Source organism: Tachyglossus aculeatus, chromosome 8, assembly GCF_015852505.1.
Source record: "Tachyglossus aculeatus isolate mTacAcu1 chromosome 8, mTacAcu1.pri, whole genome shotgun sequence".
Taxonomy (NCBI): domain Eukaryota; kingdom Metazoa; phylum Chordata; class Mammalia; order Monotremata; family Tachyglossidae; genus Tachyglossus; species Tachyglossus aculeatus.
Genome location: NC_052073.1, coordinates 91,166 through 107,917, shown reverse-complemented (window position 1 = coordinate 107,917; position 16,752 = coordinate 91,166). Strand labels below are relative to the sequence as shown.

The following is a 16,752-nucleotide window of genomic DNA, read 5'->3' as shown; positions in this document are numbered from 1 at the left end:
GTAGGCAGACCCGAGATCTCGGTGTGGGGGTACTTGCTGGGATCAGAGGCACATCTGATTCCAGGGCCATTTCCAGAAAACAGAGTCTTAGCTGGCCTGGCATGGGGAGATTAGTTGAAAGCCCAGAATTCTCCCTTGCAAAGGCACCAACGAGGGTCATGTTTGCCAGCAACGTTGCTAAACCTCCAGGCTGTATCCTGAAAGCCAGGCGGGGTTTCTAGCAGCCTATGGGCTTGGGGGGGTTCCTGGTGTTTTAAATGAAGCCCAGAGTCTGATGGAGAGAACGTGGATTCTCACCAAAAGAAAGAGAAGGAACCCAAGGAAATGAGAGTTTGAATCCATTTCCCTTTGAGTTCAAATTGGGCCAGTAAAGGCCTGGGGAGGTGGAAGAGATTCTGTTTGTCTCATGCAGTCCCCAGCCACCCTCCACTGCCTGTTCCTCACCCCACCATGCCCCAACTCCCTGAGAATCCCCTCCTTCACCTTACCCCATCGGGATGCTCCCTTTAAAAGCCCCAAAGTCAGATTCTTGGGCCGACCTTTTGTGGGTGTTTTTTTCCTTCTTTTTGGTTTTAAAATTCATCTCTTTCTGAGCAGCTTTCAAATGCAGCCAAGGGATGGGCCTGGCCCTGTGGGCTCCATGGAGCTGTTCAGGCATGCACCTGTGAGGCAGGACCGTCTTGTAGCTGCACATCTGTGCAGCCATGCAGTTGTGCGGCCGGGACTTACATTGACGTGCTCTGCAGTCACTGTGGCAAGTGTATCACTGGAAGATCGCAGTCTCTTGAACAGAATGGTGTCAGCTCCCTTGCAGTACAGCTTGATCTGCCCTGCTGGATTTCGAACTATGGAAGATCCAGGGAGAGGACTCAGTCTCCCCTATATCATCCCCGGGGTCAGTGACAGTGGCAGATCTGCCTCTGTCAGCATCACCAATGTCACCAGGCACCAGCTCCTCCAGGTCCCCATGTGCAGAAAGGGCTGCGAGTGGTGGGGGCCCATAGGAACACACCCTCCTCCCTCCTTCCCCCAGCGCTGGGGGTCAGCTCTCCATAACCAGCTGAGCACAGAATTCACTGTGAGGGGCCGCACCTATCACTGACATGCGCTTTCTGACATTGTTGAAATCCAGAAATGCAAGCAGCTGGTAGGTCACATGTGTCCCCATCTCTTCTACCGTGATGGTCTCTGGAGTCCGGGTCTTGAAAGTGAACCCAAAATTCCTGGCAGCAGTGACCAGGGCACCTTCGTCCGGGGACTGCACTCGGTAAGCCAATTCCCCTAAAATGAAGCATCCCCCAAAGACAGATGGGTGAGCACAGAAGCCCACAGTTTTCAGACCGGCCATTTCTCTGCCCTGCCCACCTCTAGTCCCTCCACCAGCCCACCCACCCACCCAAATCCTCTCCCTCCCCACAAACCCTCTAGGGAGATTTCAGGACCGAGGCTGAGGGCCCTCAGCTCGGGTGTGATTCCCTGACCTGTGTCCTTCTCCTCTGGCATCACTGTGTGGCACAAGGACAACAGGCGGAAGAATTCGTGCACTTTGGGATCCCCTTGCTGGATGGCTTCTGTCAGCCTGTGGTCAAAGCACTGGAATTTGCCGTCAGCCTGGGCCTTGGACTGGAGAAATACTGGCTTTGCTTCCTGAGGGAAGAGAGAAAGAAATGTGCCTTCGGCCCAGGAAATTTTTATTCTACTCACTTCTCCAGACATATCTGCTGGTCCACAGCCTCCAGTTCCCAATCTCCAGCTCCCACTCTCAGCTCTCAAGCCCCCAGCTCCCACCCTCAGGTCCCAGCCTCCAGTTCCCAGCCTCAACTCCCACCCTCAGCTATCATCCTCCACTCCACAGCCTCTATCCTGCAGTCTCCAGTCCACAACCTCCTGCTCCAAGTCTACAGCTCTCAATCTGAGTTTCTGACCTCTAGCCCACTGACTCCAGCCTACATTCTCCAACTTGCAGCCTCCACCTTCCCACTTCCAGGTTTCAGTCTGAGATCACAGCCTCCAGTCCACAGCCCCCATCCCACTGCCTCCAGCTCCCAGCCTCTCCTGCCAGCCTCCAGCGCCCACCTGTGGATCCAGGGCTGGAGAGAGAGAGCCTCCACCTGGAAGTGCACTGGACTGGGCCTCCAAAGTGATATCCACCTGGGGCCTGATGCTTCCCACCCCAGGACTTCCAGGACTCCCAGGATGGTCAAGGGCTTCCCCAAGAGTCTGTCTGTGAGTGGCCCCGAGCAGGCTGCAGGACACTTTAACCTAAGCCACCACCCCATGCCCCCAAGTAGACAACCAATAACCAGGTGCCATTCCCATACCCCAGCCAGCTCCATCTTCCTTCCCAGCTCATCGTATGCATCTCCTACAAAAGAGGAAGACCGAGAATGAAAAACAAACAAACAAGCAGGCAGAAATGTGAAGATTGTGCTCCCTCTAGCTGCTGGCAGGGACGCTGACATTCAGACTTGGGACACAGTGATGACCAATAATAATAATGATAACAATGACTATGGTATTTGTTAAGTGCTTACTACGTGCCAGGCACTGTACCAAGCACTGAATACCAGCATGTTTCCGAGCCAGTGTCCGAATCTTTACTTGTGGCCATTGCCCTCTGCTCACATATAGACACACGCAACTATTTTCATATTGAGAGCCTCTGTGAGGATTAGGGACTGTGTCCAATTTCCCCTCCATTGCACTCTCCCAAGCATGCACACCATAAGCACTCAGTCCATTCGATCAAATGAGTGAATGAATGATAATAATAATAAGTAATTTTGGTGTTTATTAAGCCCACACTATGTACCAGGCACTGAACTGAGCACCGGGGTGGATACAAGTAAATCAGGTTGGACACAGTCCCTGTCCTACATGAGGTTCACAGTTTCAATCCCCATTTTACAGATGAGGTAGCTGAGGCCCAGAGAAGTGAAGTGACTTGCCCAAAGCCACATAGCAGACAAGTGGTGGAGCCAAGAATGAATCAATGAATCAATTACTCAGTGAATTCTGTGCCCAAGGCTCCTGGTAATCTGGCTCCAGGACTGGCCAGATCTATTGGTGAATAGATCAGTCAATCAATCAATGACATTTATTGAGCACTTACTGTGTACAGAGTGCTGTCCTAAGCCCTTGGGAGAGTACACTATCCCTCATTTTCCTACCTATTTGTCCTCCCTTCTGTATTACCTATGCCCTTGGGTCTGTACCCCTTAAGCCCTTTGATGTTCACTGCACACTCAGCCCCACAACACTCAGATATGCATCCTTATACCTTGTCATTTCCCCTATGCAATTTATTTTAATGTCTGTCTCTCTCACTAAACTCTAAGCTCCAGTGTTCTAAACACTGGGGTAGATACAAGTTATTCAGATTGGGGATTGTCCATGTCGCACATGGAGATCACAGTCTAAGTAAGATAATAATAATAATAATAATGGCATTTATTAAGCGCTTACTATGTGCAAAGCACTGTTCTAAGCTCTGGGGAGGTTACAAGGTGACCAGGTTGTCCCACGGTTGGCTCACAGTCTTCATCCCTATTTTACAGACGAGGTAACTGAGGCCCAGAGAAGTCAAGTGACTTGCCCAAAGTCACACAGCTGACAAGTGGCGGAGCCGGGATTTGAACCCATGACCTCCGACTCCAAAGCCCGGGCTCTTTTCCACTGAGCCACGCCAAGAATAGGTATTGAATTCCCATTTTACAGATGAGGAAACTGAGGCACAGAGAAGGTAAGCCACTTGCCCAAGGTCACACAGCAGGCAAGAGGTAGAGCTAGGATTAGAACCCAGGTCCTCTGGTTCCCTGGCCCATGCTTCATCCACTAGGCCGTGGACCTTTCCTTGAGAGCAGGAATAATAATAATAATAATAACGATAATGATAGTAATAATGATGGTATTTGTTAAGTGCTTAATACACTCCAAGCACGTTCTAAGCACTGGGGTAGATACGAGGTGATCAGGTTGTCCCACATGGGGTTCACAGTCTTAATCCCCATTTTACAAATGAGGTAACTGAGGCATAGAGGAGGTAAGTTAATTGCCCAAGATCACACAGCAGACTAGTGGCAGGGCAAGGATTAGAACCCACATCCTCTGACTCCCAGGCCTGTGCTCTTGCTATTAGGCCATGATGCTTCTCATCATGTCTACCAAATCCACTGTATTGTATTCTCCCAAGCGCTTAGTACAGATCCCTGCACACAGTAATAGCTTAACAAATAACACTGATTGGCAGACTGATCGATTTAATATGGACACCTTTGAGCTGTGGAGCGAGGGGGATGGCCCCAGCGGTCTCCTCCAAAAGCACCAACCAAAACGATGTCAGGAAAAATTGGCATTGGAGGGCATGGGCATCCAGCTGCGAGGGGCTTCCCACTGGCTGGTGGGAGAAAGGCCCGGTGGGCCCTGGGCACACAGTTAGGGGCAGGATAGGATTGGGCCCCAGTGGCTCCACTCTCTGGAGGAGGCAGGGGTGGCAAAGGGGGGCAGGTGTCATGGCAGGTGAGCTGAGGTGCTCAAAGGTAATCGACCCACCAGGTTAATGGTCAAACGTGGACCAACTTAGAGGGGCTTTACCAAGCAACTGATCCCTTTTTCAAGCCACTGGGGCCCCATGGTAGATACTGAGTGACGCCCCCTGGGAGCAATACTCTGTACCAAGCAGCAGGAAGTACACCAGAACCATGACACATCCCCTCCTCACCAGGGCTTTCCACTCTAGCCCAAACCTTGAGCTGGGCAAGGTTCTTTCCATCTCTCCACCTTCCCTGCCAAGGCCCCCATCCCACTTCTCCCACTTGACAGTCTGCCTGCTGCCCTCAAAAACGCCAGCCAGCTGCGACTTCTCTCCAGAGCACCACAGATCAGTCTCTGGAGCTCTATAGGCCCAAGCTAATTGGTCCTGGTTCCCTCGGGGCTGGGGAAAGCTGTCTCACCAGGGCATGGCTGATTAGATCCTGACTGACAGACAGTATAGGTTGTTAACCTGCAGATCACCAGCAGGAAGCAATGACGAGCATCAGAGCACCCGCAAAAACACTCCATGAACCTCCTGCCCTGGATGCTCTGACAACCCACCTCCCTCCATGACTGCCAGGGGCTGTTGTACTAATGTTCTTGTTTTTACAATTCATTGTTTCCACCTCTACCAATAATTCATTTTATTGTCTGTCTCCCCTGCTAGCCTGGAAGTTCTTTTAGGGAAGGGATGGTGTCTACTACCTCTCTGTACTCCCCCAAGCTTTCAATTCAGTGCTTGGCCCAGGGTAGCCTGGATGCTCCTTGAGGGGTGGGATCATGTCTACTGACTCTACTGAGCTCTCCCCAGGGCTTAGTAAGCACTGTGGATGGTCGAGCCCCTTAGAGAATGCTCCCACCAATGTGGATGAGCTACTTGATAACATGGAGGCTCATTTCCCACTGATCGGTGAGGTTGCCGGTCCAGGTCCTCACTGGAGGGCTGGCTGGCAGAGAAGGAGTGAGCTGCGGGTAGGAGGCAGCTGGACGTACCGCCGTAGGCTCGCCCATTGACGGAGCATTTCTTGAAGGTCATGATATTCTGGGTCAGGGTTCCGGTCTTGTCGGAGAACACGTACTCGATCTGGCCCAGCTCCTCATTGAGTGTCGTGGTGCGAGCCTCGGCTGGTGCCTCCTTGGCGGGGTAATACATTTTCCGGTCCCAGTTTATGAAGTGGCTGTGTCCCAGTCGGAGAACTTCCACACTGGAGGTGAGTCAAATGAACAGAATCTCTGTCAGCTTCGGAAAGCACAGGCCTTTGCCAAACCCAGGCTTCTGCCAGCATCCTCTCAGCTTCAGAGGGACCACGTGGGAAGACATTCAAGCAGACCGGAGCCCTGGGAATTCCCAGGCCACTGACACCGCCCCACCCCTGGACTGGTCCTTCAGGCTGCAAGAGCCCCAGGACTAGAACCCCATCCTTGGCAGGGCAGGGAGTGGGTGGAGGTGAAGACCCCAGGGCCCAGAGACCCCCAGAAACCCAACCAAGACCTGAAGCCCCTTCCCCAGACCATCATCCACACCTCTGGGAGCAAGACTGTCCTCCCAGAGGAGCCTGAATGAGGTTCTGGAGGTGTGGGGGAGGGGCAGGACTGGGATTCTTGTTAACTGAGGACTGTTTGTCCAGGGCTGGGAGGGGACAGAAGGGGCCTGGAGGAGCTGGGAAGAGGCTGAGGGTTCTCTCTTCCCTCCAGAACCTCATTGTGGCAGCATTTTTCTCTTAGTGTCCTTACTATCTGATTATCCATCTGTTACATGCTGTAGCACTGCTACCCCTGTGCCATGCGTCTTCCAAACAGACTCTAAACCATCTTGGAGTTCCATTCACTGGGGAAAAAGGGGTTTAATTGCATTTCCCAAAACGCCCAGGGCTATTTTCTGTTCTAGGCGTGGCTTCTCACAAGGCCTAGAAGGCCCTGTATTTGCTGGGACTGGAGAGATCTCTTCCCACTCTTCTCCCACTCTGCTGGCATCCTGGCCTCACTCTGTTGCTACCTTTGCCCCCAGGATTAGATGTGGCAAGAGCCCCATTACCTGCTTTATCAATAGTTCAGGGGTATTTATTGAGCACTTGCCATTTTTTAAATGGTACTTGGTAAGCACTTTGTGCCAGGTACTGCACTAAGCGCTAATTACCTACTTGCTCAATTGTGGCTGTTCTGTGGGGAAGCCTAGTGTGGGCAGACAGTACCTGGAGCTTCCCTTCTTATTCCTGTGAATTCTCATCTTCCTCTGAGTAAACTCAAAAGTGCAGTCTTTTAAGATGCAACCTGGCTTGTTGAATGTGCCTACAGAGTAACTCTCTGAGTCTCAAAAAGATTATTCCAGCTGCAGTTTCCCTGGGCATGCTCCGTTGTCACACTAGAACAAGATTATAAACTGTGGGGGCAATGGACAGCTATTCTGGAGGTCTGACTTGGCTGCTTAGTGTCATGGCAGTTCATGGGATACATGAACTGTGGCATGAGGCAATTCCTGCCTCCTCTCACTGAGCCTGAAATTGTAGGAATACTGCAGTCTACCTGAACTCTGAAAATCAGCAAATTGGCTGCCCCAAAAACCTAGCAAGATTCTGAGACCACTTCTTGGTGGTGTGGCTGATCAGGTCAGAGCCAGGGCTTTCCTGGTCCGCTCCATTCCCCATCACCAATGGAGCAAAGCGGGGCTCAATCAATCCATCAATGGTATTTATTGAGGGCTTAGTGTGCACATAGCCCTGTACTAAGCACTTGGGAGAGTGCAATATAATAGAGTTGTTGGACATGCTCCTTGCCCACAAGAAGCTTACAGTCTAGAAGGAGCATATTGGATCCAAACCTGCTGTATGTATTCTTCCAAGACACACTGGAAGATGTAACAAATGACCTGGAAGCAGGTGTGAGACTATGCTTCCACACCTTTGGAAAACTCTTCCAACTCAATAGACTTTAAGTATTTAAGTATTAAGTATTTAAGTATTTTTGACTTTAATAGACTCAAAGTCTATTGTTGGAAATTACTTGAGTCATTCGGGGGTCATTGGTTAATGATGAGTCTAAAGAAAACCGGGTGATCTATTTTTCAGCCTGCACCTGGAAAGCCAGATGCATATTTTATATTGGCAACACGGAGCTAACACTACTGTAGATTTCTGTTACCTTGTCAGCCCGTTGTGATGGTAGACAAGAAAACAGAAAATGGACTCGAGAAGGCGGGCCTATCTTTTGAGGGAATGTCGGATCATAATAATAATAATAATGTTGGTATTTGTTAAGCGCTTATGGAATGTGGTAGCTGTGAGGCCTAAGGCTCCAGCCCAAACCAAAGATCTAAAGAGCTGTGCCACAGCTGACTCTCAAAGCAGTTCCCCCAGCCTTACTTGCCGGCCTGATCTGAGGTCCACTGGTAGCATTAGTTCCGGCCCGCTTGGGGCACAAGCCCTTCTCCCTCGGTAGCCATTACTATAGGGATTGCACCCCAGGAACAGGGTTCACGGCAGGGTCCCGGGCATCTTACCTGACATATAAGGAAATGGGGACGACAGTGTTGAGGATGATGATGTAAGACCAAAATGTCAGAAATCCCGAGAACACAGAATCTGTCTCCTCTTCGTCGCCAAAGAGGAAGTGCCTGAATCGGACCCCCACCTGCTGCTCCCACACGGAGTTGCTGATGGCCAGGAAAACCCCCAGGCAGATCAGAAACCCAAAGATCTGAAATGAGAGGCGGCAGGGGAGGTCAGAGGAAGGTTGGGTCCCCCAGGCCAAGCCCCGGGGAGGAGAGGATGGGAGAAGTCCCCCCTGGAAGAACAAAGATGCCCCAGCCCCTGACCCATACTGCCCATCTCTGGGAAGGCAAACATTAATTTACCTCTTTATCTTCCCTGTGAAACTGGAAACTCCTCAAGAGTGGGAATCCTGTCTACCAATTCTACTGTACTCTTCTGAGTGATTAGAACATACAGTGCCCTGTACATAGCAGATGCTCAATTAATAAGGATTGATTGTTTGATCCAAGCCTCCTTGCTGATCTCCAAGCCTCCTGTCTCTCCCCATCCAGTCCATACTTCACTCTGCTGCTAGAATCATTTTTCTACAAAAACGTTCAGGCCATGTTTCCCCTTTCCTCAAGAACTTCCAGTGATTATTCATCTACCTCTGTATCAAAAAGAAACTCCTCACCATTGGCTTTAAAGCATTCAGTCACCTTGCCCCCTCCTACCTTACCTTGCTACTCTCCTACTACAACCCACCCCTCCACTTTGTTTCCCTAATCCTAACCATCTTGCTGTACCTCAGTCTCATCTATCTTGTCACTAACCTCTTGCCCACAACCTGCCTCTGGCCTGGAACACCCTCCCTCCTCATATCTGACAGACAGCTACTCTCCCCACTTCAAATCCTTATTGAAGGCTCGTCTCCTCCAAGAGGCCTTCCCTGACTAAGCTCTCTTTTCCTTTTCTTCAACTTTCTTCTGCATCACTCTGATTTGCTCCCTTTATTCATCTTCATCCTAGCCCCTCAGCACTTATGTACATATCTGTAACTTATTTATTAATATTAATGTCTGTCTCCCCACTAGACTGTAAGCTCATTGTGGGCAAGGAATGTGTCTGTTATATTGTTATATTGTCATCTCCCAAGCTCTTAATACAGTGCTGTGCACACAGTCAACAAATACGACTGAGTGACCAACTAGCTGACCGAGTGAAGGGAGCAGAGGAGGTAGAGGGGAAAGTGGCCACCTGAACCCTGCCTTGGTTCCTGTCCTGGCCCCAGCCCCTGGTACCTGATCTGGCACTCACCCTGGTGCCTGGACTGAGCCCTGCCCCAGGGCCTGCCCTAGCTCCTGTGAGCTTGGCTGTGACTTACCCACAGAACAAGTGTATTCATCAGTCGGTCGATGCTCGTTCTTTTCAGTTTTGTTCTGCCACTGTTCTGCATTAGCTTGGTGTCAGGACCTGTGGACACACATCAGCACAGCACATGTACGTACACAAAGTTTACAATTACCCATGTGTGCACACGCACGCACACACACACACACACACACACACACACACACACACACACTGCTCTGCTGGGTAATGGTTTTCTTTCTCTGAGGGCCGGAGGACAGTCAATTAGTCTTCCTTCCCTATTCCAGGACTCCTGCAAACATCTCCAGTGCCACCTGGCACAGGAATTAGTCTCAGTGGGGCGAAACTGGAGCCCCCACAGAGTTCCAACCTTGGCCAAGTGTCCCACCCTCTGCCAAACAGGGAGGACCTGACTGGCCCAAGGGGGCCCAGGTAGCCAGTGAACCATTCCATGGCAGGACATCATCAGTCAATCAATAGGGATCCACCACCTCATGACCAGTTGCGGCGGCCCCAGGGGCAGGACCAATTTGGCTGGCATAGAGTTCTGGAGGGAAGTAGCTGACGGAGACCAGATCCTTGGGTGGGATGAAATCGGCAGCCTGGGCCTGGGGCCCCAGTTTGGAAAGTCGCACCCTGGGACTGCCACGAAATCCCAAAGTTCCGCCTGCCAACCAGGACCCCTCCCCTCCAGGACCCTTCTCCACTTGGCACCTCTCTACCAGGCCTCCGCCTCAACAGACCTTTTCCCACCAGGCCCCCTTCCCAGAATTCACCTTCACCTGGTCTGGCTAATGCACACTTGTCAAAGGGTGGCCAAAACGGGCGCAGTGGGGAGCACGGTACCTGCAAACACCACCATTCCGAAGCACCAGTCTGTGTTTCTCAGCACACACCCTCTGAGCAGCACGTGGGTGGCATTCAAGGGGAACTGGCCCTCTCCCCATCTCAGCACTCCAGAGAATCTATCCAGGGTGTTGTTTGGTGGCTCACAGGAGACAGTCCCTGCAGGGAAAGGAAAATCCACAGGACATGATGTCGACCAGGCTCACCCCTCCCCAGGGCTCTGAGCCTCCAGGGTGTGTCTGTTCCCCTCCCTCCTGGGGCCAGCACCAATGAATGGGACCCTGTCTCAGAGTTCAATTCTCCACTGTTCTCCCCCATCCCAGAGATCAATCCTTCACCAACTTCCTTCATCCAGAGTCCAATTCTTCAACAATTTCCACCATCCCAGTGTTCAATTTTCCCTGACCATCTCCATTCCAGAGTCCAATTCTCAATCAACTAATCAATCAATGATATTTATTGAGTACTTAATGAGTGCAGAGCACATGGGAGAGTAAAATACAACAGAGTTTGCAAACACATTTCCTGTCCACAATGAGCTTACAGTCTAGAGGGAGAGACAGACATAAATATCAATAAATAATTTATAAACTGACCCTAGCCCTCATCTGGTCCTGGGAGGTGGGATTTGGTAAAAAGCAATTCCATGTTTTCCATCTCAGCTTCCTCTTTCCAGGACAGAATTCCTGGCTCCACTTGGGCCCGGCTCTTGACCGTGGGACTGTGTTGCTCTGGGTTGCTAGACAACCATCTTTTCTCATTTTTCCCAATGGATAGATAAAGGCCCAGAGGGACTACCACAGTGGTTAGTGAGTGGCTGCTAGGTTACTGGCAGAAGGAGCCACTTTCTCAAACTGGTCTTTCCACACACTGCTTCCCTCTCTTTTTACTGGAAATATCAGACTGATTTTCCTGTAAGCCTGGGCCACAGCGATTGTTTCATGCATTCACTGGGGGCAAGTCCAATCAAATCATTTTATAATTTCAGTGTTTGTGCAGAAGGGCCAGTGTTCTATAAATAGAGAGGATTATGAAAGAAAGGCTTTACTCTTCTACATTTCACCTTCACAGCACACTAGGATGAAGAAAGCCCACAAGATCCTGGGTGATTTCTGAAACCCACACCAACCTTTCCTTCAGAGATGAATCAGCATTAACAGTCAGAGTAAGTATGTAAACTTGTCATGAGTTGCAGAAAACAGAGCCTAGGCTCAGTTGCAAACAAAATGGATTCAGAAAAGGTTTCAAGTGCAAACAGATCCCTGATCTGCCAATGAGAATTGGGAGGGGCAAACAGGATCGTTGGATGAAAACTTTAGCATCTCCTAACTTGGAGAAAGGCTTCAGAGCCCATAAATCCATAAGAAAATGAATTCTGGTTCAGCATAAATATTTGCTGCAATATTAGAACAATTTGTAGAAGTTTACCCATTGCATAAATTATTTAGACAAAAACGACTACTCAACTTTCACTGGTTTAAAAGACTTTGAGGGAGTCAGGATGACATTTTTGACCCGTGGAATATACGAGAATATACAACATGGCTGTAGAGTGCACCATGAAATCCTGGTTTATCATTCCAAATTCAGCCTCCTCTGCCAGTTCTGTTCTCCACACGGTGCCAGCCCTGAGATCCCAACCCTCAGGAAGACACTATGAGCTATTTTGGGAGGTTCAGAATTAGAGTCTTTGAACTCAAGGAGAGCCTGGAACCTTAGCAGGGGTGAATTTGTTATGTTTAATAAATCACCCATTTGTCACAAGAGAGTCCTGAAGGAATCAGGTAGTTTGTAGTTAGTATTTTAGAACCAGTTAGTTGGTTACAGTATTCATTAAGTGCTTATTATGTGCTAAGCACTGTGTTATGTACTGGGGAAGAGATAGGGCAGAGTCTTCTCCCCACCCCTTCCCCCAACAGAACTTGGATACATACCTTTAAACTCAGTTGCTTCACCTACCTAGATAGACTTTATTTTAGTGTCTGTTTTCCTACTAGAATGCAAGCTTTTTGAAGGCTGGGATCATATCTACTAATTTTATCATACCCTCTCAAATCCTTAGAAGCATGCTTTTCACAGAGGAAGTGCTCAATAAGTATAATTAATTGAGATCCTGCTTTGTCCAGAGAAAGTCCTGTGCTCTTGGTGGTAATGGTGGTAGTAATCAGTCAGTGGTATTTATTGAGGGCTTACTGTGCATACAGAACTGCACCTGGCCCTTGGGAAAGTACAATACAATAAGAGTAGGTAGACTCCCTCCCTACCCAGAAGGAGCTTATAGACGAGAGGGGGAGACAGACATTGAAATAAATTACACCTGGGAAGTAGAGGGCCTAGTGGAAAGAGCAAGGGCCTGGAAGTCAGAAGACGTGGGTTCTAATCCCTGCTCTGTGACTTTGGGCCAGTCACTTAACTTCTTCTTGCTTCAGTTTCCCCATCTGTAAAAAGGGGATTAAATCCTACTCCCCACAACACTCCGTGTCAGAGCCCCATGTTGGACAGGGACAGTGTCAAGGGTATCAAGGCTGCGAACCCCATGTGGGACATGGGCTGCATCCAACCTGAGTAGCTTGTATCTACTCCATTGATTAGTACAGTGCTTGGCACAAAGTAAGTGATTAACTAGGAATATAATTCTTATGAATTGTTATATGTACATAAGTGCTGGGGAGAGGTGGTGGAAATCAAAGTGTTTAAGGTAGACTTTAAGTTCCTTGTAGGCAAGAATCACCTTTATCAACTCTGTCGTAATGTACTTTCCCAAGAGCTTAGCATAGTGCTCTGTATACGGTAAGTGCTCCATAAAATATCATTGATTGACTAAGGAGTACCGACCCAAGTACTTTAGGTGATGCAGAATAGAGGGCAAATACGGGACGTGAAGTCTTTTTCAGGAAGGCCTCTTGGAGGAGATGTGCTTTCAGTGGGGCTGTGAAGGTTGGGAGAGGGGTGGCCTGCCAGCTATGAAGTGGGAGGGAGTTCCAGCCCAGTGGGAGGATTTAGGCAAAGGGTCAGAGTTGGGATAGATGAGATTGAGGAAAAGTGAGTAGGGTGGTGATAGAGGGGTGAAGTATGTGGACTGGGTTGTAGTAAGAAATCAGCAAGGTAAAGGGAGGAGGGATAGAGCTGATTGAGTGTCTTAAAACTGAAGAGGAAGAGGGAGAGAGAGTGCTCCACAGTAATTTACAGAAAGAAGAAGAGAAAGGAAAAACTGGAATGGGGATGTGAAAAACAGTCAGGTATGTAAGTCGACCACTCCAGACAGTGTAGAAGTGCAAACAGGGACATTTTCCACTGACCTGTAAAGAAAACATTTCCTTTCCAGGTGCTGTTCAGGTCTGGGACCAAGGAAGAAATCCCTAGAACATCATGGGTCCTAGGATTTTTTTTATGTTATTTGTTAAGCGCTTACTATGTGCCAGGCACTGCACTAATCAATGGGGTAGATACAAGTTACTCAGGTTGGATGCAGCCCATGTCGCACATGGGGTTCGCAGCCTTGATACCCATTTTACCAATAAAGTAACTGAGGCACAGAGAAGTGAAGTGACTTGCTCAAGGTCACACAGAAGACAAATGGCAAAGCTGGGAATAGAACCCAGGTCCTTCTCATTCCTGGGCCTGTGCTCTATCCAGTAGGCCATGCTGCTTCTCAGTCTCAGAGGGGAAACATAGGTAATGGTGATTCTCAAACCAAACAATCATGAAATCCCTTCCAGACTGTGATTCACCAAAAAAGAGCTTAAAAAGGACAAAAAGGGGAATGTTAATAAAGGAATGACCAAAGGGATGATTTAAAGGCAGGAGACGAGTGACAGACAGGCCGTGGAGTGGAGAAAGGTGAATGGAAACAGGTTATTCTGAAAGGGAGGATTTTAGAGGTCACGTTCAATCTAGGGTTACCTTAGTTTTGAACATAAGAACATACAAATATGTCAGAGTGTCCATCCCAGGGCTCTGATTCTGATGGGGGCACCTGGAGGAACCATGTGCTGGTGGCCCTTTTGGACACCTATCTGTATAGTTAGGAATGGTCTGTCCAACAACCCTATCCATCCATGACTCCCCTGGAGACCCAGCGTGATCCATCCAATACCCCCTACTCTCTCCTATCCATCGCTGCCTATCCCCCAGTGACCCACCATGGTCTGCTCAACACTCCCTCTCCACTCCTGATTCTCATCATTATGCCCCAGCACAGACATTCAGCCGTGGATGTGCCCAAACTCCTTCAGAACCTGCTGCTGTTCCCAGCAGTAAAGCTACCTGTGGTAACTGATTCTATGTGAAGCAATATAGTGCTAGGACTTTAGTTAGAAAAGGAAAAATACAAAAATGTATTCTGTAGAAAAAAAATGTCATTCATTTTAACCTTAGGAATTTCCTGGCTTTCCTGCTTTAAATCATGCAAATCCTTTTGAATCTGAAAGAATTCAGTTGGTGCTGTGGACCCTCAAGTTCCAACCTTCTTGGTACTGAAGTTACTGCAAATCTTAACTGTTTCCAGAAGGAAAAGACTTGGCACAACACAAACTACTCGTTGCACATGTGAAAAGAGGCAGAGCAGAAGTGGGTCTGTAACTTGAGTTCTAGGATTACCCCAATGCCCTGGCTAATGTTTAAATTTCATGGAAAATGAGGAAAATACATTTGCAGGAAAATGATGAGGAAACCACCAAGCCACACTGAATAATCCCAACAGATTCAGAGCGGGTAAGCAGGCAGGCAGGGGGATGGGCTGTGGCTGCCTGGGTGGGTAGGAGGAAGGGTGTCTGGGTAGATGGGTGGGTGGATGCTGCCTGGGCTGGTGGGCTTGGGGATGGGAGTATGGGCAGGTAAGAGAGTGGGCAGGTGAACCAGTGCCTGGACAGGTCTGGCTTGTGGATGGTGCCTTGGCTGGCAGGAAGGTAGACAAGTGGGCTGAACCATTCGTGGGAAGGTTCAGCTGCTGCAGCCAGAGAATTGGGGCCCAGGGTGTGGGTCAGCTTGGCCCCGATGCCTTGGCCAGGGACACCACGCATGAACAGAGCCTGTCCAGGGGCTCCAGGAAGGCCTGGGTCTCCTGGGAGGCTTTCTCAGCCCTGGGTGCTGCAGAATACCAGACCAGGATGGGGGGCGGTGGGGGGATTCACAGAGGAGGAATGGTGTCTCGAGAATGCTGGGACCCCATCCTAAAGGGGACTACCAACCCAAGAGTGAGCATCTCAGTGCAGGGAGATTCTCTGCCTTTCTCCTAGAGCCAACAAAACATCAGTAGCTTCCCGAAACACACTCTTCCCCACTTACCATCAAACTCCGCCAGCAGGTGGGCATCTGAGCCGAGTAGTGATGTGACTGGCAGGGCATGACGGACCTTCAGGTTGGTCTCCCTGCAGAAACAATGAAAAGTCTCCCTGGGCTTCGGTTGTGCCCAGGATGGCCGGGGGCTTCCACCCTGTATGCATTTTGGGCTGGCCCAGGACTCGGAAGACCCCAGATCCAAACGAGGAGCCACAGAGGGAGTGAGCCAACAGTAATGCTGGCCAGGCAGCATTAATGGAGATGTAGCTTGCTCCTGGTGGATGAGAGTGTTAGGGGGGCGGGATGGTCATTTCAGAGGTTTGGGGGAGGTGGCGAGCATAGGAGATGGAGGGGGGAAGCCAGCATCCCATTCAACCACTCGAGATTACTGGCTCCTTGATTGTAAAATAAAGCCTCGATTTTGAGAACAGCAAAAAGAATGACACCCGCCTCCCCACAATCCCAGAGCCTTCTGTTTTCCTAGCTGGGAGCCAATTGGGAGTAATGAATAATTGCATTTCTACAAACAACATACCCATCCAGTTCTGCCGTCTCTACGTAGCAAAGGCCATGGGGCTCACTGCTCGAGAGGAGGAGTAAGTCAGCCTGGCAAACAGGAAAAAAAATCAAGTCAGGAAATTAATGCCCTTATGGCTGGAAGAGGATTGGTCCAAGCCCCCCATCAGGTCAGTCGTCTGGGCTCCCATTCAGGCCAGTGGTCTGAGTTTTCAGTCAGGTCTCCCTGACTTGCTCTCTTTAGTCATCCTCCCTCCCAGCCTACAGCACTTATGTACATATCTATAATTTATTTATTTATATTAATGTCTGTCTCATCCTCTAGATTGTAAGCTCGTTGTGGGCCGGGAATGTGCCTGTTTATTGTTATATTGTATTCTCCCAAGTGCTTAGTACAGTGCTCAGCACTTAATAAGTATGATTGAATGAATGAATGAATGAATAAAAGTCAGGTCAATGGTCCAAGCTTCCAGTAAGTCAATTGTCCAAGCTCCAGTAAATCAGTGGTCCAAGCTCAATCAATCAATCAAACAATCATATTTATTGAGCACTTCCTGTATGCAGAGTACCATACTAAGTGCTTGGAAGAGTACAATAAAACAAAATTAGCCTAATGGCAATGTACTCTAATGGAAAGAGCAAGGAGCTAGGGGTCAGGAGTCTCAAGTTTAAGTACCAGTTCTACCACTGGTCTGTTATGTGACCTTGGGTAAGTGGCTGAACCTCTCTAGGCCTCAGT

At 49.3% G+C, this 16,752-nt stretch overlaps 1 protein-coding gene across 1 annotated transcript in view; it reads right to left on the bottom strand.

The window, feature by feature from the left end:
- The window catches only part of ATP8B4 (ATPase phospholipid transporting 8B4 (putative)), a 78,276-nt gene that overhangs the window by 20,931 nt on the left and 40,593 nt on the right, over positions 1-16,752 (bottom strand). The window contains exons 7-16 of the mRNA XM_038750365.1: positions 16,033-16,103; positions 15,504-15,586; positions 10,218-10,376; positions 9,385-9,473; positions 8,030-8,226; positions 5,527-5,738; positions 2,322-2,365; positions 1,482-1,647; positions 1,093-1,281; positions 730-845 (exon numbers count right to left, since the gene is read on the bottom strand). Of these exons, the coding sequence (XP_038606293.1) occupies positions 730-845; positions 1,093-1,281; positions 1,482-1,647; positions 2,322-2,365; positions 5,527-5,738; positions 8,030-8,226; positions 9,385-9,473; positions 10,218-10,376; positions 15,504-15,586; positions 16,033-16,103 (1,326 nt within the window). The remainder of the gene's footprint in view (positions 1-729; positions 846-1,092; positions 1,282-1,481; positions 1,648-2,321; positions 2,366-5,526; positions 5,739-8,029; positions 8,227-9,384; positions 9,474-10,217; positions 10,377-15,503; positions 15,587-16,032; positions 16,104-16,752) is intronic.